General features: G+C 41.4%; 1 protein-coding gene across 1 annotated transcript in view; it reads left to right on the top strand.

The window, feature by feature from the left end:
- KDSR (3-ketodihydrosphingosine reductase) overlaps window positions 1–27,830 on the top strand; it is a 44,889-nt gene that overhangs the window by 2,340 nt on the left and 14,719 nt on the right. Inside the window, exons 2-6 of the mRNA XM_070630286.1 lie at window positions 2,508–2,597; window positions 4,919–4,975; window positions 9,570–9,635; window positions 9,831–9,926; window positions 21,951–22,142. Of these exons, the coding sequence (XP_070486387.1) occupies window positions 2,508–2,597; window positions 4,919–4,975; window positions 9,570–9,635; window positions 9,831–9,926; window positions 21,951–22,142 (501 nt within the window). The remainder of the gene's footprint in view (window positions 1–2,507; window positions 2,598–4,918; window positions 4,976–9,569; window positions 9,636–9,830; window positions 9,927–21,950; window positions 22,143–27,830) is intronic.

Below are 27,830 nucleotides of genomic sequence, written 5' to 3'. Positions count from 1 at the left end.
ACAGTTCGTATGTACTAGTGTTATCTTCCTAATTACAGTGGTAAAACTGTGCTGAAGTCTTACACGGTATGTACTTACTTAAATCGGCTTATTTTTAAAAAACTGTTTAATCGACTTGGTGAGAACTGGAAAATCAAGTCCTTGCTTCTTGGAGATGGCTGAGAGAAACCCTCCTTGCAGCAAACCACCCTCTCTCTTGCCCTCAGTTAGAGGTGTATGGTGTGATTAAGAGGGAGTAATATTTAAAGAATATTTGCAATGAATAGTAAGAGTCAGTGATAAAGAAAGGCCATTAAACTGTTATCTTTAGTGGCCTACATCTGGGCTCAATTTACCAGTTGTCAGACAACTCAATACATATTAGCTGTTTTTCTTAGCCATTATGAAAATCTCTTATATTTTCTTGTGGCATGCAAGAATAACATAGCCTGGAATTGACTTATGTATATTCTTAGATACTTGAAGGTTTGTTTCCCATGAACCATGATTCAAAAGTTTGTCTTACTTTTTGTTCTTATGGAAAAATCTTATGAGTGACCAGGTTGAACAGTTTTTTGCTGTGCGTGTGCAGTAAATTTACACAGCCAGCTTACCTATTACAGTCTAGAAAAAGAACAGCAATAATAACAATAGCTAATATCTACGGAGCACCTTACAGCAAGTAAGTTCTCTCAGTAACCTCAGAACTTCAATTGCCATTAATTCATTGAATAACAAAGAGGGAAATTTTTTTGGCATGGTATCTTTCAGAGAAAGGGCATCATACAACATATTACAAATTAACATAGGCAGATATTTATTTGTGCAAGGCAGTGTGCTAGGAATGAGGGCGAGACACTGGACTTGGTACTGGTCCTCAAGGAACTGACAGTCTGGCGAGGGAGCTAAGATGTGTGCATAAGTAACTGCACATCTCGGCAGCGGGAAAAACATGATAAAAGGGCAGCGGGAAAAACATGATAAAACAGCCCGCACATTTTAGGGGTCCTGCTAATTGCGATGGAACTGGAATGTCTGGCGAAAAAGAATAAACCAGAACCACCCATGGAATATCTCAATGGCAAAGAGCTCCTCAGAGGCAGCCATTAGCCAGGGCAACAGGTATATTTTTACAGTAACCTGTAGATAATTGGTTAATTCTCCGCCAAAGAAATCTCTTCAGTGGTGGAAAGTTGAGACGAAAGAGAAGTAGGGGAGACCCCCAGGAGTCCCATGGAGGTGGTACATTCTGTGGGAGGGGCGTCATGGTGATTTGAAATCGTGGGGTGGGGTCAGAGACGTTCATGATTTAAATCTAACATTAAAATATTCCAAATAATTGAAATACCTGATTATAGGGAAATGGTTAAGTTCTCATACAGCTGTTTAATGCAATATTGTGAAGTTTAGTTTTTTAACCTAAGACGTTATGATACAATTTTTTTTTAAGTAGGCTACCAAAGCATGCGAGGACAGCGCCCTCTCTGACACTTCCCTTCCCCATTCACCTGACAACCCCAGCCCCCACTCCCCTGGCCCATATTATGTAATTCGCGTAGGGAAAATGACTTGAAAGATCATGTTGCATTTGTCTTATTAAGTTAAATATATATTGAGTCCTTCCTGTATGCCAGGAACTGTGCTAAGTGCTGGGAATATAGTGGGGAGCAAAAACAGAGTTGGTATTTTTATGAAGTTTATGAGGCAGTGATAGGAGAGATGGTAGTGAATCAAATAAATGCACACAAGTAAATGCATGGCTGTTGGATTATGTGAGTGCCATAAAATAAAGAAAAAAAGGATGCAGTGCTGAAAAGTGGATTGAGGTGGGGGCAGGGGCAGTCAGTGAAGGCTGTCCTGAGGAAGTGACGTTTGAGCTGAGATTCGATGGATGAGTAGGTGCCAGCTAGATGAAAAGAGGGGAGGAGAGCATTCTTGGCATGGGAAATAGAATATGCAAAGGCCCTGTGGTTGGAGAGAGCTTAGAACTGAAAAACAGCCAGTATGGCTGAGCTATAGATAGTGAGGGATAGAATAGTGCAAAAAGAAAAGCTTTACTTCTCTATATTTCCATGTGAGCATATATTACTTTATAATAAGCAGTCATTTAAAAGATCATAAGATATATGTGGGTGACCATTCCTTTCATCTCTAGTAGAGCTAGTCGCGCATAGGAAATATGTGATGAGGAAATAAGATTTATTTGGATCTGGACTCACAGGCAGGCTAATGTATTTTTATGAACTAGATTTATAGGGCCCTTTCCCTCCGGTGAACTCAGAAAAGTATTATAGGTGTGCAAGTTGTTGTTCAGTACTGAAAACAGTCTAAGCAGCAGGCCATGCTGACAGCGTAATCCTTCATGCTTGCACTTATTTCATTCCTTCAGGCCGGGATGAAGAAGCTATAATAGCTAAAGATTTAGTTCTAGTAGATTGGTTTTTAGAGCTCCTCCTAGTTATTTTAAATAAACTTCCCACAGAAGGGAAATTTCAGGTGCTAAGAAGAGGTTTTACTTTTGCTTTCAGGTTACAGGAGGCTCCAGTGGCATTGGAAAGTGTGTTGCTATTGAATGCTATAAACAAGGAGCGTTTATAACTCTGGTTGCACGAAATGAGGTAAGTCTTCTAGGTATGTCATTACCAACTTACTTATTCAACTTTATTTATTTTCTGCTGAAGAAGATAAGCCCCGAACTAAAATCTGTGCCCGTCTTCCTCCACCTTATATGTGGGTCATTGCCACAGCCTGGCTGATGAGGGGTGTAGGTCTGTGCCCAGGAACTGAACCCGTGAACTTGGGCCGCCAAAGCAGAGCGCATTGAACTTAACCACTACGCCACGGGGCCAGCCCCCTAATTCCACTTGAAATTACCTGAAGAGGCTGTACAAACTTCTTACCTTACTGGGAGTCACTAACATCTCTGGTTTGAGGTGTGATTCCTGAACCACTGGTCATTTCTGGTATTCAGGACAAAGACTTCTTGGTTGAAATCAGGTCAGCTCCATAAATATTTATTTAGTGCCAGCAACTATTAGGCAACATCACAGACACTGCAGATCTTGAGGTAGGAGAGGCCAAGACATAGGTAGGTAGCACACCTGGCCACAGGAAGCCAAGGAGGGCACTCCACCCACTGGGGGTGCCCGCAGAGGTGATCTGGGAGCTGAGACCTGAGTCCTGAAGGCTATGTAGGTGTTTCTCTCTAATTTGCTTGTGACAGGATACGGATTTCTGGTGAAACCCAGACCCCACAGGGAACTCTCCCTGTTCCCCAGCAGTTTAGCAAAACATTTGTTTTGCTGAGTCAACACAAAGTCTGTTTTTCTTTTTTTCAGGGTCTGTTATTCTTGCCAGAGTTGTTTCCATGGCCCAAAGCAGTGACACTGTCTTCCCAGGAACAGTCGTGGAGTCCTCTTGCTCTGTGGGGTGGGGGGAAGTGACCAGGGCTGTTTTGTCCACTGCCGTTGTTCTGCGCTTGGCATAACGCTTGTCCCGTAGCGGGTGCTCAAAACATATTTGTTGAATGAAGAAGTGAAGGGAGGGGTGATGGAGAGAATGGAAACGCCAGCGTGGCATCGTTGCTTGGGGATTTTGGATTCCCCTCCGCAAAAGGAGGGCAATGGTATGATGACTGCCCAGGTGGCGAGTGGACAGCTGAGCAGGGCCCAGTGACATGGCAGCCATGGAGGGCTCTGGGGCAGATGTTCAACTAATGACACAGAATTAGCCTTCAATAGCCATATTTTCTTTAAAAAAAATCAAGAAAGGGAGAATTAGCTACCTTTTATTTATACCCTGACTTCTCTAACAGTGAATTTACTTTGGCGTTGAAGCCACCTTACAGGAATGAAAACACAGCTTTCATAAAATGGCGTTTTGTGAGATTTGAACAATGCCGATATTTGACACGAGACAGGTGAACAAGGAGGCAGGGGAGGCCTGTGTGTCAGGAGCTCAGAAACTTGTCCTGTGGTCCTCGCGTTGCTGGCAGTGAATGAGCGGGCAAGCCTTCTGGCATCGAGAAATTCTTTATTTTCTAATGTAATTTTTTATTCCAATTTTGGCAAAGTCAAGTTGTTTATACCTTTACTAACAGAATAATATAATTGTATTGTAGGCACATTCACGTTTAGGAAACCTACGTGTCTTTCTGAAGGATTCCCCTCCCTTTTTGTTCTTCTCTAGCTGTCATGATGTATACAAATTACAACTTTTATAGCAAATTAAGACTCTGTAAACTTATATCTGTCTTCTAGAAAATGAGTAAAACAAGCAAAATTGGGACCTTGGAAGAATAGCTCAATTACACAGTTAGGTTTGCCTGTCTGAAGATGATGATGATGATGATTACTATTATTTTTTTAGGAAGATTGGCCCTGAGCTAACATCTGTTGCCAACCTTCCTCTTTTTTTTTCCTCCCCAAAGCCCCCTGGTACATAGTTGTATATCCCAGTTGTGGGTTCTTCTGGTTCCTCTGTGTGGGACGCTGCCTCTGTCAGCCAAAGCAGGACACACAAACTTAAACACTTGGCCCTGGGGCCCGCCCCTTAAGATGACTTTTGAAAGCAGCCAGGCATAAGTCCACCTAAAAAGTGATTTCTACTGTATCTGCGTCTGTGGTAGAGGAGGACGGTAGTGGACAGTCTCTTAGGAAAGCACTCTTGACACAGAGTCACACGAACCCTCGAGTTTGGGGAACATTGCATATCAGTATGGTTGTTCTTGTTTTATATCACAACTAAATAATGTTAGATCAAAACATTTATTAGAATTATCAACAGACTCTGGTCCGTAGCTGTGCCATATAGGTGCAGCCTAGTGTGTTTTCTAGAATTTGATAAATACTGTACAAATAATTGCTCTTTCTCTTCTTTTAAACAAACCAAGCAGACGGATGGACAGTCCCCAGAACTAATTGTTCCTTATTGCTTTCAGGACAAACTGCTGCAGGCAAAGAAAGAAATTGAAAAACACTCCGTTAATGATAAACAGGTAAAATTACCGCCTTCAGGATGCAGTTTCTGTCTAATCAACACAGTTGTATAAAGGAAAAAAGAGTTACTTCAACTGTGAATAGTTCATTGAAAGCGTGTAGGATTTTCCTGATTAAAATACATATTCGACTATTTTTTCCCCAGTTTTATTGAGGTGTAATTGACGTACAACACTGTGTAAGTTCAAGGTGTACAGCATAATGATTTGACTTACATATATTGTGAAATGATTACCACAGTAAGTTTAGTTAATGTCCATCATCTCATATAGATAAAAAGAATTTTTTTCCTTATGATGAGAAGTCTTAGGATTTACTCTCTTAACAACTTTCATATATACCATACAGCAGTGTTCACTGTAGTCATCATGGTGTACATTACGTAGACAGTTTTTAAAAAGTCTAAAAATTTTTTAAAACTTTTGAATTGTCTAGAAATTCAGGTTGTTAGAAAAAAAAGTGTATGGACTCTCATACTCATTCACACACAAATGATCATAACACAATGTTGTACTAGAAAATGATTTCATTTCAATTATTTATTTAAATGAACTTTATATAAACACAATGGGCAAGGGGCATTTAAAAATTTATTTTGGTTATGAAATTTTGGGGTTAAAAAATTATATGTGTGTGTTATATATATATATATATATATATATATATAATATATTTCAGTATAAAACATAGTAACAAATTAATAACCACACACTCATCACCTAGCTTAAGAAATGAATTTCCCAGGGCCCCTGACCCCCGTCCGTGGGCCCACATCAGCATCATCCTCTTGTCTCCTTCCTAGGGGCAACCCACAACCTGACTTTTCTGTTAATCTTCCTTGGCTTTTCTTTATAATTTGACCATAAGTGCATATGATCCTAAATAGTATGTTGTTTACTTATGCTTCTTTTTGAACTTTATGGCATCATTTTTTTTTGGCAGCTTTGTTGAGATTTAATTCACCAATTTAAAATGTACAGTGGTTTTTCGTATATCCACAGAGTTGCACAATTATCAGCAGAATTAATTTTGGAACATTTTCATCATCCCATCAAGGCAGTCCATACCCATTAGCAGTCACTCTGATTCCCTCCCAACCCCTTCCTAGCCTGAGGCCATCACTAATCCACTTTAGATTTATACCACGTCATTCCTACATAGGCTTGTGCAACTTGATTTCTTTACTTGATACTATTTTTAAAATTCCTCTATGTTGCTGCAGGAAGTAATAGTTCATTTATTTTTTACTACTATATAGTATTCTCTTGTATGTGTAGACTACCCTTTGTTCATTAGTTCTTCTGGTGGATATTTAGATGGTTTCCTGTTTTTTGTTAGTTTATTTTGTTTCCTGCTGTTACTAAAGTTTTTTCCTGTGTCTCTTTGTGCACATGGGCAACATGGAATATACCTCAAAATGGAATTGCTGAGTTGACTGTACGTGTATCTTCAACTTCACCACAGTGGTTACACTCCCCCAGTAGTGGTTGGTGGCTCCTGTTGCCCCACATCCTTGTCAACACTTGGTATTGGCAGCCTTTCTAATTTTTGCTTTTTTCCTGGGTTTTAAGTAGTATTTCATTATAGCTTTAGTTGCCTGTTTTTTTCTCCAGGATATGTTAGAGATCTTTCCATATCAATAAAAATAAATCTGCCTCATTTGTTGCAGCATAGCATTGAGTACACCAACGTTTATTTAATCAGTTCCCTGTTGTTGGGCTGTTTGCTTTTTTTTTTTTTTACTATTGCATGCTAGGCTGCAGGTAGAAATCCTCGTCCACATCTCCTTGTGCACATATGTGAGTTTTTCTGTAGTACCGTGGCCTCTCCCTGTACCTCTTTCCCTAAAGCCCACAAACATTGGAAAGCTTCCGGCTCATCAAATGTCCCCATTTTTCTTTTGCACATTCATGTAACTTCTGGCAGAGAAGGAAGTCTCATCTAAAACCGTGAGCTGGAATGCTCATGGCTGAGGGCCCGTCTTGCCTGCTGCCAGCACCGTCTCTCGGCTCTGGACTTCTTCATCTTTACTGCTGCCCCGTCTTCATCCATCAGAAAGACTTTCGGTCGTGTGGAGAGTTGAAGGGAAAGGAAGATGCTCAGGGCAGGGGCTGGCAGGAAGGAGCTCCATCCTGCGCTGAGCCTAGAATGGGCTTGTTGCTCAACCACTTAGCATGAGCATTCCCCTGTGGGCGCTTTTTTTCTTGGTACTAATTTGTTAACTTTTTTTTTGAAGTTTCACTTATCTGTGGTGTAGATTTTATTCATGGTGAATGATCTAACATTGTACAAACAGGCATGTTAAAAAATGAATCCTGTGATTCCTACTCTCTTTTTAAAAAAATACTTCCTTCGTGATGATTTGGGGTAAAATCTACCCCTCTGCTCTGGAATGCTCCCAGTTATGATTGTGAAGAGGGCTGTTTCCCTTCCTCAGGAATTTAGGTCGTTTGGATGGGGTTCCTTCTTGCATGAAGTGCAACTTCCGGCCTGATGGAAGAAATGCTAAGGCAGTAGGTCTCTTTTTATTCAACCCTTTGGCCTCCAGTGTTTCAGCTTCGTTTTTCACATGGTAGCTTCTTCGAGCTGGATGAGGTCTCAGTCATCACTAGCTTCTGACACCCTTATTGTACACATGAGGTCGCTGCAGCTTCTCAGGTGCTGCTCAGCTAGTTAATGAAGGGACAGGCCTGGAACAAAGCTTCCCAGGGGCCAGGCCTGTTCGTTCCCCCACACCACGCTGCCCTGGACTCGCAGCTTCCTTTGGCTGCGTGTTGTTGATGTGGGTGTGTGCCCTCCTGTACACGCACGTTCTGTCTGCCCCTCAGCTCGGCAGCCAGACACAACAGGGAAGAATTCATGGAAAGACTTGAGAAATCGAGAATACCTTTCTACTTCTCTCAGTGACCCCCAGTGGAACATGGAACATTCCTATGTCAGAGGCCTAAGCTCTGCTTTGAAAGCATTACCTTAAGAGGAAAATTAATACAATAACTCATTATTTGTCCCTATTGTGTTAACTTCTATTTCATAAGTTTCTATCAAAGTAAGCACCAAAATATGTGCTTTTTCCCCTTTTCTCCCTCCCTCCCTCCCTCACCCCCCCTCCCTTCTTCCCTCCCTCCCTCCCTCCCTTCTTTCCTCCTTTCCTTCCTCCCTCCCTCCCTTCTTCCCTCCTTCCCTTCTTCCCTTCCCTTCTTCCTCTCTCCCTGCCTCCCTCCCTCCCTCCCTCCCTATCTCCCTCCCTCCCTCCCTCCCTATCTCCCTATCTTCCTCCCTTCCTCCTTTCCTCCCTCCCTCCCTCCCTCCCTTCAGAATTGTTTTCCATGGAAAGCACAGGCTGAGCCCTTGCCTCCATCCCTCTGTGCTGCAAGCCCCTGTGCATGGCTGAGTTTGTACTTGGTGGACTCTGGGGCTCAGCTTGGTGACCCCTTGTCTAGAGAATCTGTGAGTGGTCAGTCAACCAGAGTCAGGGATCTTAAGCAAACCTCAGAGTGAACCAAATGTGACTTGATTCCCAGCTCAGTTCCCACAGGCCCTGATGGACCCTTGGCCTTGTAAGATAATGTCGCCTGGTTTAGCCTCCAAGCAGGGGCCTGAGCTCAGGTGGCTCTGGGAGTGGGTGTTGTTGGCTTATCTCTGTTCCACCTGCTGATGCAGGATCCCAATAGGGCAGTCATGGCTCTGATGCTGCTCCACAGGGAGTATTTTGTAAACAGTTATTAGATTTATTTTTATTCTTTTAACAACTCACAATATTAACAACTTGAGATATAATTTATGTCCAATTTATGTTATGTAATTTATGTATTCTTTTTAACAACTCGAGATATAACTTACGTACAGTAAACCACCGCATTTGAAGAGTACAGTTCAATGGCTTTTGACAGCCGTAGACACGTGTGAGCCCACCACCATGCGGATACTGACCATTTCCATCCCCCGGAGTTTCCCTCTGCCCCTTGTGCTCCATTCCTCCCTCCAGTCCTGGCTGTGGGTGATCTCTCACCTGCTTTCTGTCACTCTAGATTAGTGGCATTTCAAGAGGAGCCTTTTTATGCATCTTTTTTCTATTTCCAGCTTTATTGAGGAATAAGTAACAAATAAAAATTATAGATATTTAAGGTGTTCAACGTAATGATTTAATATGTTTACGCTGTGGAATGATTACCACCATCAAATTGTAAATCAGATCACCTCCCATAGCTATCATTTTCTTGTATGTGTGGTGAGAGTGCTTAAAATCTACTCCCTTAGCAAATTTCAAGCATACAATACAGTGTTAATAACAACAGTCACCATCCTGCGCGTTAAATCCTCAGAACTTGTTCATCTTATACCTGAAAGGCGGTACCCTTTGACCAGCATTTCTTAAAACATTCTTTTGAGTTTTCTCGAAAGAGTTTTCTGTGAAAACTGCCAAGAAAATTAGGCTCTACTAATTGCATTGTCAACAGATTTCAAACACTGCCATCTGTACATCCAAAATTGGGCTCCTTATCTACTGGAAAGAATTGCCTTTTAAAAAAAAATCCTTTAAAAATAGTTTCAGACACCAGCGTAGCTTTGATCGTACTTTTCTCTCTCTAACAGGTGGTACTTTGTATATCTGTCGACGTGTCTCAAGACTACAGCCAAGTAGAGAATGTCATAAAACAAGTAAGAGGTTGGGCTAATTGGACTTAATTCACTTGCCTTGCAATTGGTTCTTTCCGTTTTGGGTGTGTAGCTTAGAATTGGTGAATCTCCCCTCTAGGTTTAATCGTTTCATAGATGGTATTTATTGGCTTTCATTTGCTATTAAGTGATTCTTCTTTTGTCTTTCTTAATGCCTGTTCTAATAAACTTTTTCAGGCACAGGAGAAACTGGGCCCCGTGGACATGCTTGTAAACTGTGCAGGAATGTCCCTTTCAGGAAAATTTGAAGATCTTGAAGTTAGTACTTTTGAAGTAAGTGAGAATTTTTTCCTTATTGGGGTAGCCCATCTACTAAAAGTAGAACAAGGCCGTGGGTAGAGGTTTTACAAATGAAATAGATGAAATGCACTCGGCTTTAATGGAAGCTTTAGAAGACTAGAGGAAGGCTGGACAAGGTTTTGGTCCCAGTGGCCATCCAACCTTAAGAGTTTAGACAAGAACCATGGTTTCTCCAGCTGTAAAATGGGAATGAAACCTCCGGTCTGACACAGGTTCCTATGACAATCCACTGAGGTAATATCTTCAAGAGGGCTCTTTGTAAGCCAAGAGATGCTGGATTTTCATGTCAAGTGTCAGCATTCTTAACAATGAAAACCCAAAAAAGTTGAAGACCAGGGTCTTTAGAGTTCTCAAGTCAAGATAAAAAGATAAGGCCTCATGTTTATGTTTATATTTTTAAACAAGTTTGCCATGGAACCTCTCTTAGTAATTTGTTTCAGCCCTAAAGAAATGGACATCAGATGTGAAATCTTTCTTAAGTGCAAAACATTTTGTAAGTTGGCATTGCATCAACCGTCTTTTTCTTAATGGTCTGTTGAGCCTTCATTGTCGTAATGGGTTTTGAATGTTCTCCTCTGCAAGATTAGATTGCATTCCCCTTTCATAGAAAAGACCTCTGCTAGAGCAGTAGTTTAGATGTCTTGCTTCTGGTAGACTGTGGGATTTAAAGTCATGTTGGGGGAGTCCAGATGTAGGTACAAGCAGGGTGGTGCCTTACCTGGGACTCGAGTGTCTTAAGCCTCCTCGATCAACTAGGCATAAAAGAGAGTTGTCTTGACCTGTGTACCTTTATCTGTAAGAAATGAGAGGGAGATTTTGAAGATTATTTCAACAGCTGTGTAAAGAATCAGTTGGGGGAAATAGTTGTACTAGCCATCTAGGCATGAAATGATGAGGTGAAAGACATTGGAGGTGGCCAGCAAAAGAGGAGTGGGGGGTGTGTGTGTGTGTGAGAGAGAGAGTGTGTGTGAAAGCTGATATGGAGGGAGAATCAGCAGACTCACCTTGACTGAAAGTGAAGAGCAAAGAGAGGATGGAGGTATGAGTAGTTGCATGGTTGTTGTAAATAAATGCACAGCAGCAAAGCTAGCACCTTGGGAAGTGGCCGTGTCTGTTAGCAGGCAGAGGGCGTAGGGCTTGTTTACAGTTGTGTCTGATGCAAGGACAAGGAGAACTGAGGGAATGTTTTGTGGATTTGTGAGCAGGAATAGAAGAAACTAAGCGTATAACACCAGGTAAATGTGTGTAGGTATCAATGACAAGGAGATGCGAAGCAGGTGAGACAAAGGAAGAAGTCAAAGTTACATAGAGAATGTGAAGCATGTTGAAATATAAAAAATGCACAGTTGTAATCTTTTTTAAAAACTTGCTTTACTCTCAACCTTCATTCTCCCATTCACGCTATTTCCTTCCTTCCTTCTCTCTCTTTTTCTTTCTTTCATTTGAAAAAAGACAGTCAGAACTTCTTTCTTTTCCATCACTGCCAGCATCCTTTCCACACCCGTGCCCACCACATAGACTGTTTGTTGCTCTCTTCCCAGCTGCAGGGTACAGTAGAGAAAAAGGTGGACTTTGGCATCAGACTAAACCAGTTTTAAATCTTAGCTCTGAAGGTTTCAAGTCTAACCGTTTACCAGCTATGTGATCTCAGGCTAACTCTTTCTGCTTCTGGCCTCAGCTTTTCTTCCGACCGCAGCTTCAATCTCTGTAAACTGATATGCAGCTCCCGGAGCTATGAGGGTTCAGCATCATGATGTATGCATAATGCTCAGCCCATGGTAGCTGCATAGTAAATGCTAATGTCTTTCCTCATTTATTCATTCAACCCACAAATACTCGAGAAAGCTTCTAGTGAGACGAGTGTTGTTCTGGGTCCTGGGGGTGCCATGATGAGCAAGAAAATAAAGTCTTGCTCCATGCAGGAGCAGGCCGATTGGCAGTGTGATTTCAGACTGGATGAAGTGCTGTCGGGTAGAAACACAGGGAGCTGTGACAGAGGGGAAGTGGGGCAGGGGGACTCTGTGAGGTAGTGTGGAAGGAGGTGCAGCCTCAGGGGTCTGAGACCTGAAGGATGGGTGCAAGGACACCAAGGAAGAGACCCCAGGTGGAAGAGCCAGTAGTGCAAGGGCCCCGAGGTGGGAAGAGCTTGGCAAACTCAAGGAACAGACTCGGAGGCCTGTGTGGTGGGAGCTTCCCGAGCGATGGCAGAGTGGGGCATCGGCCAGATCTGCTGGGGCCTTGAAGGTCACCATGAGCAGTTTAGATTTTAGTCCAAAAGCTTTGAAGGGGTTTAAGCTAGGCTAGGGAGTAACATGCTCTGCAGTTCTATTTTTAAAGGCTCTTTCTGCCTGCTGGGTCAGGGAGACTGTTAGGAGCTGTTGGGATAGTCAAGGCAAGAGATGGTGATGTTGGGAAGTGAGGGGGAGGTGCAGTCATGGGTAACCGTGGGGCAGGGGGCAGAAATGGGAACAGGGGAGGGAGGGGATAGGAGATTTTGGAAGCGGCCTAATCACAGTCCCAGTGAGAACTGGCCTTCTAAAAACAGAACCGTTAACCCCAAACCTGCTGCCTCTATTCCAGTGACAAGGCCTCATTCCAGGAATTATTTGTTGTGGGCTCACACTATCTGTTTGTGACCCTCTATGGAAGGGCCCCTCTTCCCCTGGCTGCCCTGGATGGAGGGAGGAGGCCACCAGACTCTGGGGAGGATCACCTTCCAAGGCCATTATTTGCCTCTTTGCTCTCTCTCTTCTCAGTGTCGGTCACTTGCATTGTTCTAGTCAAGTCCAGGAATGGGCTTATTGTTGATGAGCCCTGTTAGGACACATGTTACCACATTTGATGCATTTTCTGAAGACGGGTTGCTTTTTATTTAAAATGAATTCAATCTCAGTTACTTTTTGTGTTTGATTGGGTGTTTTTAGTTTTAATTTTATTGAGGTTCGCATGCACATACCTTGCCTGAACACAATACTTTGTGTGTGTTATCACAACTCATTGCTGGGGAGTTTAAGCACGTCCTCTGTGACATCACGGGGAGAGGACTCATGGAAACTTCTACCCCGTTTCCTCTGGACGTTGACCTGGGTATCTTTTGCTCTTGCTGATTTTCTTTGTGTCCTTTCACTGTCATAAATCTTTGTCATGATACAACTATGTGCGGACTCATGGGAGGGCTCCTGGTGAACCACCGAAACTGCAGGTGGTCCCGGGGAGCTCCAACATCCTTCTCTTCATTTTCCTTTTTAATGGGTTTCTTTCTGGCTTCTTGGAGCTGTATCTTGTTTTATCTGCTTGTGGATATTAGTGAGAGTTATTTTTAATTTTTGATTGGGATCACATTGACTCTAGACGGCTTTGGGGAGAACTGACATCGTAACAATATTGTCTTCTAACCCGTGAACATAGTATCTATCTCCGTTTATTTAGGTTTTCTTTCATTTCTCTGAGCAACGTTTTGTACTTTTCAGTCTGTGGGTCTTGCACAGTGGTTTTCAGTGTTTCATATATATTTTTTTCATCAATTTTTTTTATATTTTATTTTTTTTTACTTTAACTGAGTTCATAATAGTTTACGTCAATGTGAGATTTCAGTTGTACATATTTCTTAACTGTCACCATGTAAGTGCTCCCCTTCACGCCCTGTGCCCAACCCCCCACCCTCTTCCTCTAGTAACCACTGAACTGTTTTCTTTTCTTTTTCTTTTGAGGAAGATTAGGCCTGAGCTGACATCTGCTGCCAATCCTCCTCTTTTTGCTGAGGAAGACTGGCCCTGAGCTAACATCTGTGCCCATCTTCCTCTATCTTATATGTGGGATCCCTACCACAGCATGGCTTGCCAAGCAGTGCCATGTCCACACCTGAAATCCAAACCGGCGAACCCCTGGCCACCAAAGCAGAATGTGCACACTTAACTGCTGTGCCACCGGCCGGCCCCTGAACTGTTTTCTTTGTCCATGTGTTTGTTTATATTCCACATATGAGTGAAATCATCTGGTGTTTGTCTTTCTCAGTCTGGCTTATTTCGCTTAGCATAATACCCTCCAGGTCCTTCCGTGTTGTTGCAAATGGGATGAATTTGTCTTTTTTTTATGGCTGAGTAGTATTCCATTGTATATATATACCACATCTTCTTTATCCAGTCATCAGTCGGTGGGCACTTGCATTGTTTCCATGTCTTGGCTATTGTGAATAGTGCTGCTATGAACATAGGGGTACATATGTTACTTTGGATTGTTGATTTCAAGTTGTTTGGGCAGATACCCAGTAGTGGGATAACTGGGTCATATGGTAGTTCTATTTTTAGTTTTTTGAGGAATCTCCATACTGTTTTCCATGGTGGCTGCACCAGTTTGCATTCCCACCAGCAGTGTGTGAGGGTTCCCTTTTCTCCACATCCTCTCCAGCATTTGTTATTTCTTGTCTTAGTGATTATAGCCATTTTAACAGGTGTGAGGTGGTATCTCAGTGTAGTTTTGATTTGCATTTCCCTGATGATCAGTGATGATGAGCATCTTTTCATGTGTTTATTGGCCATCTGTATATCTTCTTTGGAGAAATGTTCATATCCTCTGCCCATATTTTGATTGAGTTGTTTGTTTTTTTGTTGTTCAGTTGTGTGAGTTCCTTATTTATTATGGAGATTAACCCCTTGTCAGCTATATGATTTGCAAGTATTTTCTCCAAATTGGTGGGTTGTCTCTTTGTTTTGATTCTAGTTTCTTTTGCCTTGCAGAGGCTCTTTAGTCTGATGAAGTCCCACGTGTTTATTTTTTCTTTTGTTTCCCTTGTCTAAGAAGACATGGTAAATTTGAAAGGATTCTTTTTAGTTTGATGTCACAGAGTGTACTACCTGTATTATCTTCAAGGAGTTTTATGCTTTCAGTACTTATCTTCAAGTCTTTGATCCATTTTGAGTTTATTTTTGTCTATGGCGTGAGATAATGATCTACCATCATTCTTTTGTGTGTGGCTGTCCAGTTTTCCCAACACTATTTATTGAAGAGACTATTTTTTCTCCGTTGTATGTTCTTGGCACCTTTGTCTACACCTCTGTCTGTAGATGTGTGGTTTTATTTCTAGGCTTTCAGTTCTGTCCCATTGATCTGTGTGCCTGTTTCTGTACCAGTACCATGCCATTTTGATCACTATGGCTTTGTAGTACATTCTAAAGTCAGGGACTGTGATACCTCCAGCTTTGTTCTTTTTTCTCAGGATTGCCTTAGCAATTCAGGGTCTTTGGTTGCCCCAAGTGACTTTTGGGATTCTTTGTTCTATTTCCATGAAGAATGTCATTGGGATTCTGATTGGGATTACACTGAATCTGTAGATTGCTTTGGGTAGTGTGGACATTTTAACTGTGTTTATTCTTCCAGTCCATGTGCGTGGAATCTCGTTCCATCTCTTTATGTCATTATCAATTTCTTTAGGAATGTCGTATAGTTTTCATTGTATAAATCCTTCACCTCCTTAGTTAAATTTGTTCCTAGGTACTTTATTCTTTTAGTTGCGATTATAAATGGAATTGTATTCTTGAGTTCTCTTTCTGTAATTTCATTATTGGAGTATAGAAAAGCAACTGATTTTTGTAAGTTGATTTTGTACCCTGCAACTTTACTGTAGTTGTTAATTATTTCTGTTAGTTTTCTGATGGCTTCTTTGGGGTTTTCTCTATATAAGATCATGTCATCTGCAAACAGCAAGAATTTCACTTCTTTACTCCCTATTTGGATTCCTTTTATTCCTTTCTCTTGCCTAATTGCTCTGGCCAAAACCTCCAGTACCATGTTGAATAGGGGTAGTGATAGAGGGCATCCTTGTCTTGTTCCTGTTCTCAGGGGGATGGTGTTCAGTTTTTGTCCATTGAGTATGATGTTCGCTATGGGTTTGTCGTATATGGCCTTTATTATGTTGAGGTAGTTTCCTTCTATCCCCATGTTGTTAAGAGTTTTTATCATAAATGCTGTTGGATCTTGTCAAATGCTTTCTGTGAATCTATTGAGATGATCATGTGGTTTTTATTCCTCAATTTGTTAATGTGGTGAATCACGTTGATTGATTTACGGATGTTGAACCATCCCTGTGTCCCTGGTATGAATCCCACCTGATCATGATGTATGATCCTTTTGATGTATTGCTGAATTCGGGTTGCCAAAATTTTGTTGAGGATTTTTGCATCTGTGTTCATCAGCGATATTGGCCTATAGTTTTCCTTTTTTGTGTTGTTTTCGTCAGGCTTTGGTATCAGAGTGATGTTGGCCTTGTAGAATGTGTTAGGAAGTGTTCCATCTTCCCTAATTTTTTGGAATAGCTTGAGAAGGATAGGTATTAAATCCTCTCTGAAAGTTTGGTAGAATTCCCCAGGGAAGCCATCTGGTCCTAGGCTTTTATTCTTTGGGATGCTTTTGATTGCTGTTTCAATCTCTTTCCTTGTGATATGTCTGTTCAGATTGTCTGTTTCTTCTTGATTCAGCTTTGGGAGGTTGTAAGAGTCTAAGAATTTATCCATTTCCTCTAGATTATTCATTTTGTTTTCGTGTAGTTTTTTGTACTATTCTCTTATAATCTGTTTATTTCTGTGGTGTCTGTTACTATTTCTCCTCTTTCATTTCTAATTTTGATTATCTGAGCTTTCTCTCTTCTTTTCTTTGTAAGTCTGGCTAGGAATTTGTCAATTTTATTTATCTTCTCAAAGAACCAGTTCTTTGTTTCATTGGTCCTTTCTACTGCCTTTTTTTGTTTCAATAGCATTTATTTCTGCTCTGATTTTTATTATTTCTCTCCTTCTGCTGACTTTGGGCTTTGTTTATTCTTTTTCTAATTCAGTAAGGTGTAATTTGAGATTGCTTATTTGGGATTTTTCTTGTTTGTTAAGCTGTGCCTGTATTGTGATGAATTTCCCTCTTAATATGGCTTTTGCTGCATCCCATATGAGTCGATATGGTATGTTATCATTTTCATTTGTCTCCAGATATTTTTTTATTTCTCCTTTAATTTCTTTAATGATCCATTGCTTGTTCAATAGCATGTTGTTTAGTTTCCACATCTTTGTCCCTTTCTGAGCTTTTTACTTGTAATTAATTTCTAGCTTTATAGCATTATGATTGGAAAAGATGATTGTTATTATTTCTATTTTCTTCAATTTATAGAGGCTTGCCTTGTTTCCCAACATATGGTCTATCCTTGAGAATGTTCCATGTGCACTTGAGAAGAATGTGTATTCTGCTATTTTTGGATGGAGTGTTCTATATATGTCTATTGAGTCCAACTGGTCTAGCTTTTCATTTAATTCCAAGATTTCCTTGTTGATTTTCTGTCTGGATGATCTCTCCATTGATGTGAGTGGAGTGTTGAGTTCCCCTACTATTATTGTGTTATTATTGATATCTTCCTTTAGGTTTGTTAATAGTTGCTTTATGAACTTTGGTGCTCCTGTGTTGGGTGCATAGATGTTTATAAGTGTTATTTCTTCTTGATGCAATGTCCCTTTGAGCATTATACACTGCCCCTCTTTGTCTCTTTTTACCTGTCTTATCTTGAAATCTAGTTTGTCTGATATAAGTATTGCAACACCTGCTTTCTTTTGTTTGCCATTAGCTTGGAGTATTGTCTTCCACCCCTTCACTCTGAGCCTGTGTTTGACATTGGAGCTGAGATGTGTTTCCTGGAGGCAGCATATTATTGGGTCTTATTCTGTAATCCATCTCGCCATTCTGTGTCTTTTTATTGGAGAATTCAATCCATTTACATTTATGGTGATTATTGATGTGTGAGAGCTTAATGCTGTCATTATATCACTCATTTTCTGGTTTTCCTGCATTTCCTTTGTTTCTCGTCTTGTGTGTTTTGGTCTACCCCTTGAATTATGTAGTTTTTATGATATGTTTCTCTGTTTTCTCCTTATTTATTCTTTGTGTCTCTGTTCTGCTTTTTTGTGTAGTGGTTATCATGAGGTTTGTATTCAGAATCTTGTGTATAAGATAGTTCATTTTCTGATGGCGTCTTATTTCCTTAGTCTAAACCAATTCAGTCCCTTTTCTCCTCCCCTCCTAAGTTGTTTTTCTCATATCTTATTCCATCTTGTGTTGTGAGTTTGTGGTTAGACTGAATTCTGGGCACTTGTTGTTTTCTCTCTGGTCTGGAGATTTGATCTAGTGTCTCACGTTGTTAGAGGAGGTGGGTCAGGTTTTTTGCATTCTATTATTTGGTTGCAGTTACCACCTGTAACCACTGGGTGGTGTTCGAGAGCCGCATAGTCTGAGCCCTCCGCCTTCAGCCCAGATCCCAGGTGCTGGAGCAGCTTGAGGCGGGTGAGGGGAGGGGCGCTTTCTCCTGCGTGCTCTCCGGGCTTTCTCGCTGTCACTCTCTGGTCTCCTGGGGTGTTGGCTTGATGAGGTCACCCCCAGGAAAGCTTTCCCTCCATTAGAGGGCTTACCTCTAGGCTGCAAGGGTCCTTGGTGGTCCTTAATGTTTTCCTGAACACACGTCTCCTCCCCCATTCCTTCCCTCATGGATCCTTCTGCAGCTGCACATCACAGTCTTTCTGGGAGAGTGTGAAGTTCTCTCTTAGCATGTTCCAGCTCCTGGGTTGGGGGAGGGGCTCCAGCCTCCCTGCCCTCCGTCATGTGGCTATGTGTCTCTCCAACATTTTTGTGTTGTGTTAGGATGTCCTCTGTTGGAGTATAGATGTCCCTTTTGGTTGGTTGTTGGAGGGGAGAGAGTCCCAGGCAAGTTCACTCTGCCATGATGCTGACCTCACTCCAGTATTTCATGTTTTTGATGCTAGTGTAATGGTATTTTTTCATTTCAATTTCTGAGTGTTCACTGATAATACAGAGAAATACAATTGATTTTTGTGTATTGATCTTGCAATGTGGCTAAACTCAATTATTAATTCTAGTGCTCAGTGGATTTTCTACAGCCAAGATCATGTCATCTGCAACAGTTTTACTTCTTTCATTCCCATCTGGATTCCCTTATTTTGCTGACTGGAACTTCCAGGACAGTGTTGAATAGAACGAGTGAGAGCAGACATTCTTGTCTTGTTCCTGATCTTTAGGAGAAAGCATTCAGTCTTTTACCATAAAGTGTGATGTTAGCTGTAGTTTTGCTTTTTTGTCTTTTTGGTAGATGCCCTTTATCAAGTTGAGAAAGTTCCCTGCTATTCCCAGTTTGTCGAGAGTTTTTATAAGGAATGAATGTGAATTTTGTCAGATGCTTTTTCTGCGTCTACTGGGATGATCATAGAGTTCTTTTTTATTTCGTTAATATGTGAATTATATTGATTGATTTCCAAACGTTAAACCAACCTTGCATTCCTGGGATTAACTCTACTTGGTTATGATCTGTTATCCTCTCTGTGTTCTTGAGGCATATTAGTTGTCATTTTCTTTTCTTTTAATGTTATTTTCTGGTTTTCATCTAAGGGTAATGCTGGCTTCATAGCATGAGTAGGGGAGTATTCCCTCTTCAGTTTTCTGGAAGAATTTGTGTAGAGTTAGTATTATTCTTCCATCTTTTGTAGAATTCACTAGTGAAGCCTGAGATTTTCTTTATGGGACAGTTCCTAACCTTAATTTAATTTCTGTAATAGAACTAGGGCTACATCCATATCCTCTCATCTGTTTCTATTTGAGTGACCTTTGGTAGCTTGTGTCTTTCAAGGAATTTCTCTATTTTATCTCAGTCATTGAATTTATTGGCACAAAGTTATTCATCATATTCCCTTTTTCTCATTTTAATATTCATAGAGTCTGTAGTGATGTCACCTCGCTTGTTCTTGATATTGATAATTTGCATCCTCTTTCTTTCCTGATCAGTATAACTAGAAGCTTATCAGTTTTATTGATCTTCTCAATAACCAGCTTTTGGTTTCATGATTTTTCTATTGTTTTTCTGTTTTCTATTTCGTTTATTTCTTCTCTTATTTTTATTGTTTCCTTTCTTCTGCTTACTTTTCTGGTATTTTGCTCTTCTTTTTATAGTTTGTTTGGGTCAAAGCTAAGGTCATCAATTTGAGGCCTTTTTCCTTTTCTAATACAGATGTTAGTGCTACAGATTTCCACCTTAGTACTGCTTTAACAGCATTCCACTAATTTTGATATGTTGTGTTTTTACATTCATTCAGTTAAAAATATCTTATCATTTCCCTTTTCATGTCTGCTTTGACCCTTGGGTTATTTAGAATAGATAGTGTATTATTTAGTTTCCAAATATTTGGGGGATTTTCCAGAAATCTTTCTCTCATTGATTTCCAATTTAATTCCATTGTTGTCAGCCAACATACTTTATGTGACTCGAATCCTTTTAAATTTATTGAGACTTGTTTTGTGGCCCAGTTTATGGTCTGTCTTGTCGCTGTTCTATGTGCACTTGAGAAGAAGGTGCATTCTTCTCTTTGGAGTGGAGTGTTTTTTCAGTGTTGATTAGGTCCGTTGGCTGATAACATTGTTCAAGTCTTCTTTATCCTTACTGATTTTGTGTCCACTTGTTCTATCAACTATTGAAAGAAGGGGACTGTAATCTCTGATTATAATTGTAGATTTGTCTGACTGTTTTTAAATAGACTCTTGGTCAATACTCCTCTCTTTCAGCCCTATTCCCACCCTCCTGCCCCCGGCAGTGCTTGGTGCTGCTTGAGTTTTTGGGGGGTTCTGTGGTGCAATTCTGCTTTTTAGCCTCTCTGCTCCTTGCTTAGCATTCAGCTTTCAGCTATGTTAGTTATCACTCATCATTCTGTTCTTCAACTTCCAAAATGTTTTTGCTGTTATTTTCTTTCCTATTTTCTTTGTCCTTGTGGATTGTTGCCAGAGGAAATCTCTTTGCTGAGATTCAGTGGGGTCTCTGAAGGAAGCTGAGGTAAACATATGGGTTCAGTATGATATCTTTTTTCAAATACTTTTTTTAGAGCATTTTTATCATCAAAATAATATAATGATGTTAAAAGGCATTTTGGGGAAAAATGGAATCATAACACAGTCACAATTTTCTCTATTTCCTTTGTTTTTGTGCACGTGTACTTTTATTTAACGTTTGAAATAGTTACAGTCACAGTGCAAATATAGTTTGCTCTCTGCTTTTTTTAAATTTGTAGCATAACTATTTCCCCCTGTAGCTTCTGATGTTTCTGGTCTTCATTTCTAAAAGTTATGTAACATTCTATTGAGTTACCATTTCATGACTGACTCAGAGTTCCCCAGTGAAGTGTTTGGTTTTACATGGTAATAGAGCTAATATTTTTATAAGACTTTTAATATAGAAATATTTTAATGCAAGTTTTCTTAGATTTTCAAGTTAAAATGTAAGGTTTTTGAGTTCCCAGGATGAGGGGAAAATATACTGGTACCTTTGTAAGCTCTTACCCGTCATAATGTAATAAGTCATAACATTTATTGAGTCCTTACTGTGGGTTGGGGCTGCCCTGGCACTTATCTGTGTGCCCTCCCCAGTGCCTGCAGCAGCCCGATGAGACAGTACAATATTAGCCCTGTTTTCTCTGAGGGAATGGGCAGAGCGTCTGACTTTCTTGTTCATCATCAAATAGGTAGTAAATGGTAGAGCCAAGGCTTCAAACCACCATCCGTGCTGTTAACCACTGCCCTAGTCTCCGTGTAAATCTGTCTGTAGCTGAGACCAAAAGGACTGGAAATATTTGGAAACTCTTTCCTAACGCTGCCTCTCAGAAAGTATTACCCACAATATGAAGTGTACTTTTTATAAGGAAAAAACTAACTTTGACAAGTTTTCAGCAAAGACACAACTGCTGTCATTGTGAGAATGCGAGACTAGATTGAAACAGGCTTCAAAGGGTAGATCCTGAGCATCGTGGCTCATTTTCAAGATCATTGAATCATTCATTCATTCAACAGATCCAGTGACTCCTAGTCACTGGGCATCCATTGAAGAACTCAGGTCTGGGAAGCAGACAGGATTCCCGTGGAGCATAGCTTTGGGGCTTTGACCTTGCTCACCCCTCGCGGCCTCTTTGTTCCCTGCAGAGACTCATGAGCGTCAACTACCTGGGCAGCGTGTACCCCAGCCGAGCGGTGATCACCACCATGAAGGAGCGCCGTGTGGGCAGGATTGTCTTTGTGTCCTCCCAGGCGGGCCAGCTGGGGTTGTTCGGTTTCACGGCCTACTCTTCGTCCAAGTTCGCCATCAGGGGACTGGCTGAAGCTTTGCAGATGGAGGTGAATGCTGTATTGTTTTTATTTCTTCCTCTCAGTTCAGCAGTGCATGTTCCTCTTTAGGTTATAGCTTCTTTACATGTGTTCTGGTATTAAATTAGATTTAGAGATCTGACGTCAGTGAAAGAGAATTGGCTCAACCCCTGAAATTTGCAGTTTACCTTTAGAGGCAAAATGGTTGTGAGGTTTTTGCTTGCTTAATTTAACACACAAAGTACTACTACTATCTTCATAGTATTGTTGGTCTAATGCTGTGTGAGGTTAACCAGATATTTTATTTTGTAGAGATATTTGTTTAACAAAAAAATCTGGCCTTTATGACTGAATAATAAAATTAGCATGTGTTTGAGGGAAAAACTTAAATAGCGACTGTCTAGCTCTCAGTTTTTAGCCAAATCGTTTAACTTGGTCTCAGTTTCCTTATCTGTGCGCTGAGAGGGTTTGACTAAAAAAATTGGCTCTCCTAATACATATTTTTTAATATCTTAAAGAAGTATTGATGAAAGTGAATGCTTTTTATTTTCACAGTTAATAGAACATTTTGTGGAAGAAGGGTGTGGTTAGGATGAGCATCACAATACGTGCTTGTCCTGATGTGACAACCTTACTCAGCCTTGTGAAGTAGACTTCTGCATTGTTGTCACATGGGGATGCTTAGCATCACGCATATCTACCCAAAATCACATACTGAAAAAGGCAAGGTAAAATTCTTTCTGTTGTAATATATACTGAAATACAACACTACATCATGATGTTAAAAACCTAGAAGAGAATTCATTGTGGCCAACCTGCTTATAGTAAAAGTGTGATTTGGGGATCCTATTTAATTATTTACATCAGAGATTGGCAGAATTTTTTCTGTAAAGGGCCAGATAGTAAATATTTTATCCTTTGAGGACTAGATGGTGTCTGTCGTAACTCCTCAAGTCTCCTGTAATAGCAGGAAGGCAGCCATGTGCGATACATAAAGGAATGGGTATGGTTGTGTTCCAATAAAACTTTATTTGTAAAAACAAGTGGAGGGCCAGATTTGTGCTACAGGCCATAGTTTGCTGACCCCTGCTTTAGAAAATCCCCAGAAGAGCCCTCCATGGTGTGTGACAGTGCCATGCTGCCTAGATCTTGGTCGAGCATTGCAGTACAGGTGAGTTACCTGGTTAGTGACACAATCCCAACGGGCCACTTAGGGACTGATAGACTGTGCCATTCTCAACCCGAAGGAACCAGCCGCAAATTTCATTTTCATCAACTTGTTTCATACTCTTAATCAATAATAGGTCGTTATAATATATTTAGCTAGTAGGGCACATACGGCTGTGAAATTTCAAACCAGAATATCGGTATTTCTTTTGCAATTTTTACTTTGGAAAATCCCTTTGTGAATAACCATTTTATTTTTATAACAGTTTTTTGAAATATGTGAGGCAGATGTTGTTATGCCATTTTGTAGATAAGAAAACTGAATGTTCAGTAAGTTCACTGAGTTCCTGAAAGCCACGTTATTACTTTGGGACAGAAATTGTAACCAAGCCCAGGCCTTTTGGCTCCCTGTCGGCCTCTCTTCTGCAGCACAAGGTGCATCTGTAATTCCGGTCAGAAGCTGCCTGATTTGCCCGGCTAGTTGCCTCAGCTCTTCGCTTTGGCCTTAGTAGGTGAAGGGGTGTTTTTATGTAATGAAAAATCTGCTCATTAGGGTTTTTTTTTTGCTAAGTCTCGTCTTTCAGAGCTACTTCAGGATTCACTAATTTAGGGCAAAGTGTACACGCTGGGTGGCCTGGTTTCACTTCAGGTAGAACAGAGATGTTAATAAAGAAGAAGGAAAAGAACATGACTTGCTGGTACAGACAGAGTCCCTGAAGCATCCTTGTGACAAGTGTGATTCTCACACTGCAAGAAGCTGGCCTGGACTTGCCAGTCTGCGTGACTTCTATCCACATTTGGACTTCATTGAAAATGTCCTCATGTAAACAAAAAATAAAGTGAACATCTACCATGAAAAATAGGTTTTGGAGGAAATAAATTCAATAATCAAAATCTAGTTTGTTCTTAGTAGAACTTGCATCAAAACAATCATTTCACTACAAACTTGTGGTGTGTTTTTGAAACTGGATAATTAATTCAGTCTGTTTTGCCAAGGTGGTTGTGTTTTCTGTGAATGCAACAGACCTTATAGAATTGCTCAGGCTCTAAGCGCTTTTGATAATCCTTTTTGATCTAATTAACTCTTAAGTCTTCCTGTCCACCCCGCTTCATCCCCAAACTAAAGTAGGACCCTAGAGGCGTTTTATGTACAGTGAATAATTTTGAAAGAATGCTTTGTTGCATTTTTTTTCCTTTTTTTTTTTTTTTTTGCTCAGTTCTTTAGGCACAAATACATCATTTAAAGATTTTAAAAGTAAATCTTTTTGGCAAGCAGACTTCTGAGGTCGGTTACAGCCAAAGATGTGGTAACAGAGACCAAGTAAAAGAGAGCTAGGTGTCTCCCTTTCTACTTCTCTTGTCCTGATCACGCTCCACCCTCTAACTCCGTCTTTTCCCACCATGGTCTAAAAGTAAGCTGAATCTGAAATTCTGGAGCTTCATCTCAACAACTCTGATCCTCTCTCCAGCCCCCGCATCTTTGTTTGGATAGAATTAGGAACAACACATTTTAGGTGGAATTATTTTGATAACACAGTCATGCAATGCATAATGACATTTCAGACGACAACAGCCCGAGTACATGACAGTGGTGCCATAAGATAGTACCATAGAGCCTAGGTGTATAGTAGGTTTGTGTAAATACTGTAGGGGAGGAAGAAATTTTCTTCTACTCTTCTAAGTTCTTCTGGCTGGTCTAAAAATTAAATTGACATGAGACAGATTAACAGGAGAAAAAACAAGCAAAAGTTTAGTAACATGTATACGTGGGAGAAACCCAGGAAGACCAGGTTACTCTCCAAAATGGCCAAAGCCACCACCTTAAATACCATCCTCAGCTGAAGACAAAAGAAAATATTGGGGGTGGGGAGAGTTAGGGACTTCAAAGGGAAGGCAGGTAATTCACAGGTAGGTGACAAGGAGCAAAAGTTTGGAAAACAAGTGTTTGTTTGGACACACAGAAACAGAAGAACACAGAGGGGAGCCAACGAACAGGGTTTTCTAGTTTCTCCCTCCCACATAGTTCATCTTATCCTAAGGTGATAGCTTGCTTCCTGAGACAGGTTTTTTTTATCTGAGTTCTTTTAGGCACTTAAGGGGCAGGTAAAAGAAAACTTTCTGAGTCTTTTGTGTCTTTAATCAGCCTAAGATAATCTTTATGTTAAAGAGATACATTTTGGGGTGGCATATTTTGTTCCCCTTAAGTACACTCCATGAAGTTTGTACAATGATGAAATCAGCTAACAACGCATTTCTCAGAGTGTATCCTGGTTGTTAAGCGACACATGACTGTAAATCAGTTCTTGATCAAGTGGTTGTCTTTCTGATTGAGACCGAGTCCAGGCAGAAGGGAGAAAATGAAAATAGGATGGGGGTGGGGCAGAGCCGGAGGACAGAGAGTGGTCAATCAACAGGGACGAAGAGAAGCAGACCGTGGTTAGGGAAGCAGGGGAATCAGTCAGTGAAGTCCTGGCTTATAAATCCATAGAAAAAGTGGTGATCTCTGGGCATCAGCACTGTCTTAGCAAGAACAAGTGAGGCCAAAATAACTTCATTCCATTTCTGCTGGGGTTATGGGATTGAAGGAAGGCATAGTTATAGTTTAGTGTATTTAGATTTTAGCAAATCCTTTGACCAAGAGTTTCAGGAGGCTGTAAGCTCCATGAGGGCAGGGATTCTGTTTTGTTCACATCTATATGCTTCATTCTTAGAACAATACTGGCACATGGTAGTAATTCACTAAGTATTCGTTGGATGAATAAATAAAATGGTTAGGTTTCTAACCACTGGAGGTATACAAGCACAGGTTGAGAGAATCATTTGGCTCCATGATTGTAGAGAGGATACCAGCACCCAGAACAGGATTGGACTGGTTTCTCCCAACAGTCTGTGCTTCCACCCCAGGAGAAAGCTGTTCTGAAGCTGTTTAACCATTTGGAAGCTCATCCACAACCTTGAGTTTGCGGAACACTCCTTTGAAATACTGACTTACATTAACTTACATACCACAGTCCTTCCTTACTGCGGGGGAGAGGGCCAGAGGAGCAGCACAGAAGCAAGCACGTCTGAGCAGTCAGCTTCAGGCTTTTGATGGGCTGTCTAATTACCACCGACTGGCTTTTTGGGTGATGTTTTTCTCCTGTCTGTGCACAACAGAGGGCTAGGCCGTGGGAGACAGCTTTTAAAGTCACTATCTCAAAAACAAGTGGAAGAGAAATTGCTTGCTCATCGACCTCACTGCCTGGCTCAAATCCAGAGCTATTTCCGAGCATAGCTGGGCCTTGAAGCTGCACGCCCTGTCAGTGCTGAGTGAATGAGCTCTCTCACGCACTGGAACCGAACCAACAGAGACGTTGCCCTTTGCTGTTGCACTCTCCAGGCTGGTGGAGCAGCATCCTCTGCCCGCATGCTTCTCCCGACCCTTACAGCTCCTCCCACAGCCTTCAGAACTGTGCTTCACAGAGGGAACCAGGGAGGAAAAGGGCAGCAGGATAAGAAGGGACGCTGGGAGACTGTCAGAGGCTGTTGCATGAGGAAGTAGTATTGTTGCTTTTCAGCCTCCTTAAGAGACACAGTGGCCTGTGTTAGCACCGGCTGCCTGTCCACTTCCAGCTCCCCTAGGTGTTTTCATGGGGCTAAACAGTGAGCCAAGAGCCAAAAAAGGTCATGGCAAAGAGGTTTTGATGGTGTGAACCACGACTGTTAGAGTCACTGAGAGTCAGAGCAAGACGAGTGTGGAGCAGGGCTGCTTCAGGGCAGGCTCTTTGGGAAGGGTGTGTCCTGGCTGACTAGCAAGGGAATCTTCTGGAATTGTTGGGGGTGTGTTTATGAGTGGAGAAGTTAAGTGTGGAGGCCTGGAGGTGAGGTAAACAAGCCGAAGAACCAGTTTTTACACATCAGAGGAGCCCGCTGGAGTTCCAGATAGGGTGAGGGAGCCGTAGAGAGAAGCTGGGAAAGAGTTTCTGTCTATAAGTAAGGATTGAGGTTGTGCAGGGGAGGTGCTTGGCTGCTCTGACTTGGGGGTTCCACCCCGGAATCCTCTTGGCTGGTTCTGTGGAGGAGGAAGGGACTCCCTAACGGGCAGGGGCTGGTTGCACAGAGTTCCTGAGCAAGCAAACTTCTCAGGGGTTGGGCAGTTCCAGACCTGGGTCTGAGGTGGCACAAGAAGGTACATAGGGGAAGGGATTTGAAGGATCTCAACATGTTTTGTGGGTGAAATCAACGTACTCAACATGTTTTGTGGGTGAAATCAATGTACGAGAGTTTCAGCAGTAACCGTAAAGAACAGATTTGCGGTCCACTGGTGGACGAGCAGAGCTATCCCATTGCCTTGAACGTAGTGTCTATGGGCGGGGAGAACAAGTAGACTCCTTTTAGCACTGAAGCTTTCCTCGTGGGCAGCCCCAGGGCCTCTGCCTGGTCAGGGGAGTGGGAGAAGCTCAGGAGGTAGCTCTCCATACCTTAGGGCCAGCTGTTTTCTGGAGGAGAGGTTGGGGTGAGCTTTTTGGCTTTGTTTCTAAGTGATCTGCATGCAGGAACTGAGTTTCCTGA

The sequence above is a fragment of the Equus przewalskii genome, chromosome 7 (genome assembly GCF_037783145.1).
Source record: "Equus przewalskii isolate Varuska chromosome 7, EquPr2, whole genome shotgun sequence".
NCBI lineage: Eukaryota > Metazoa > Chordata > Mammalia > Perissodactyla > Equidae > Equus > Equus przewalskii.
Note: the sequence above shows the minus strand (reverse complement) of the source record. Positions and strands in the feature narration are given on the sequence as shown.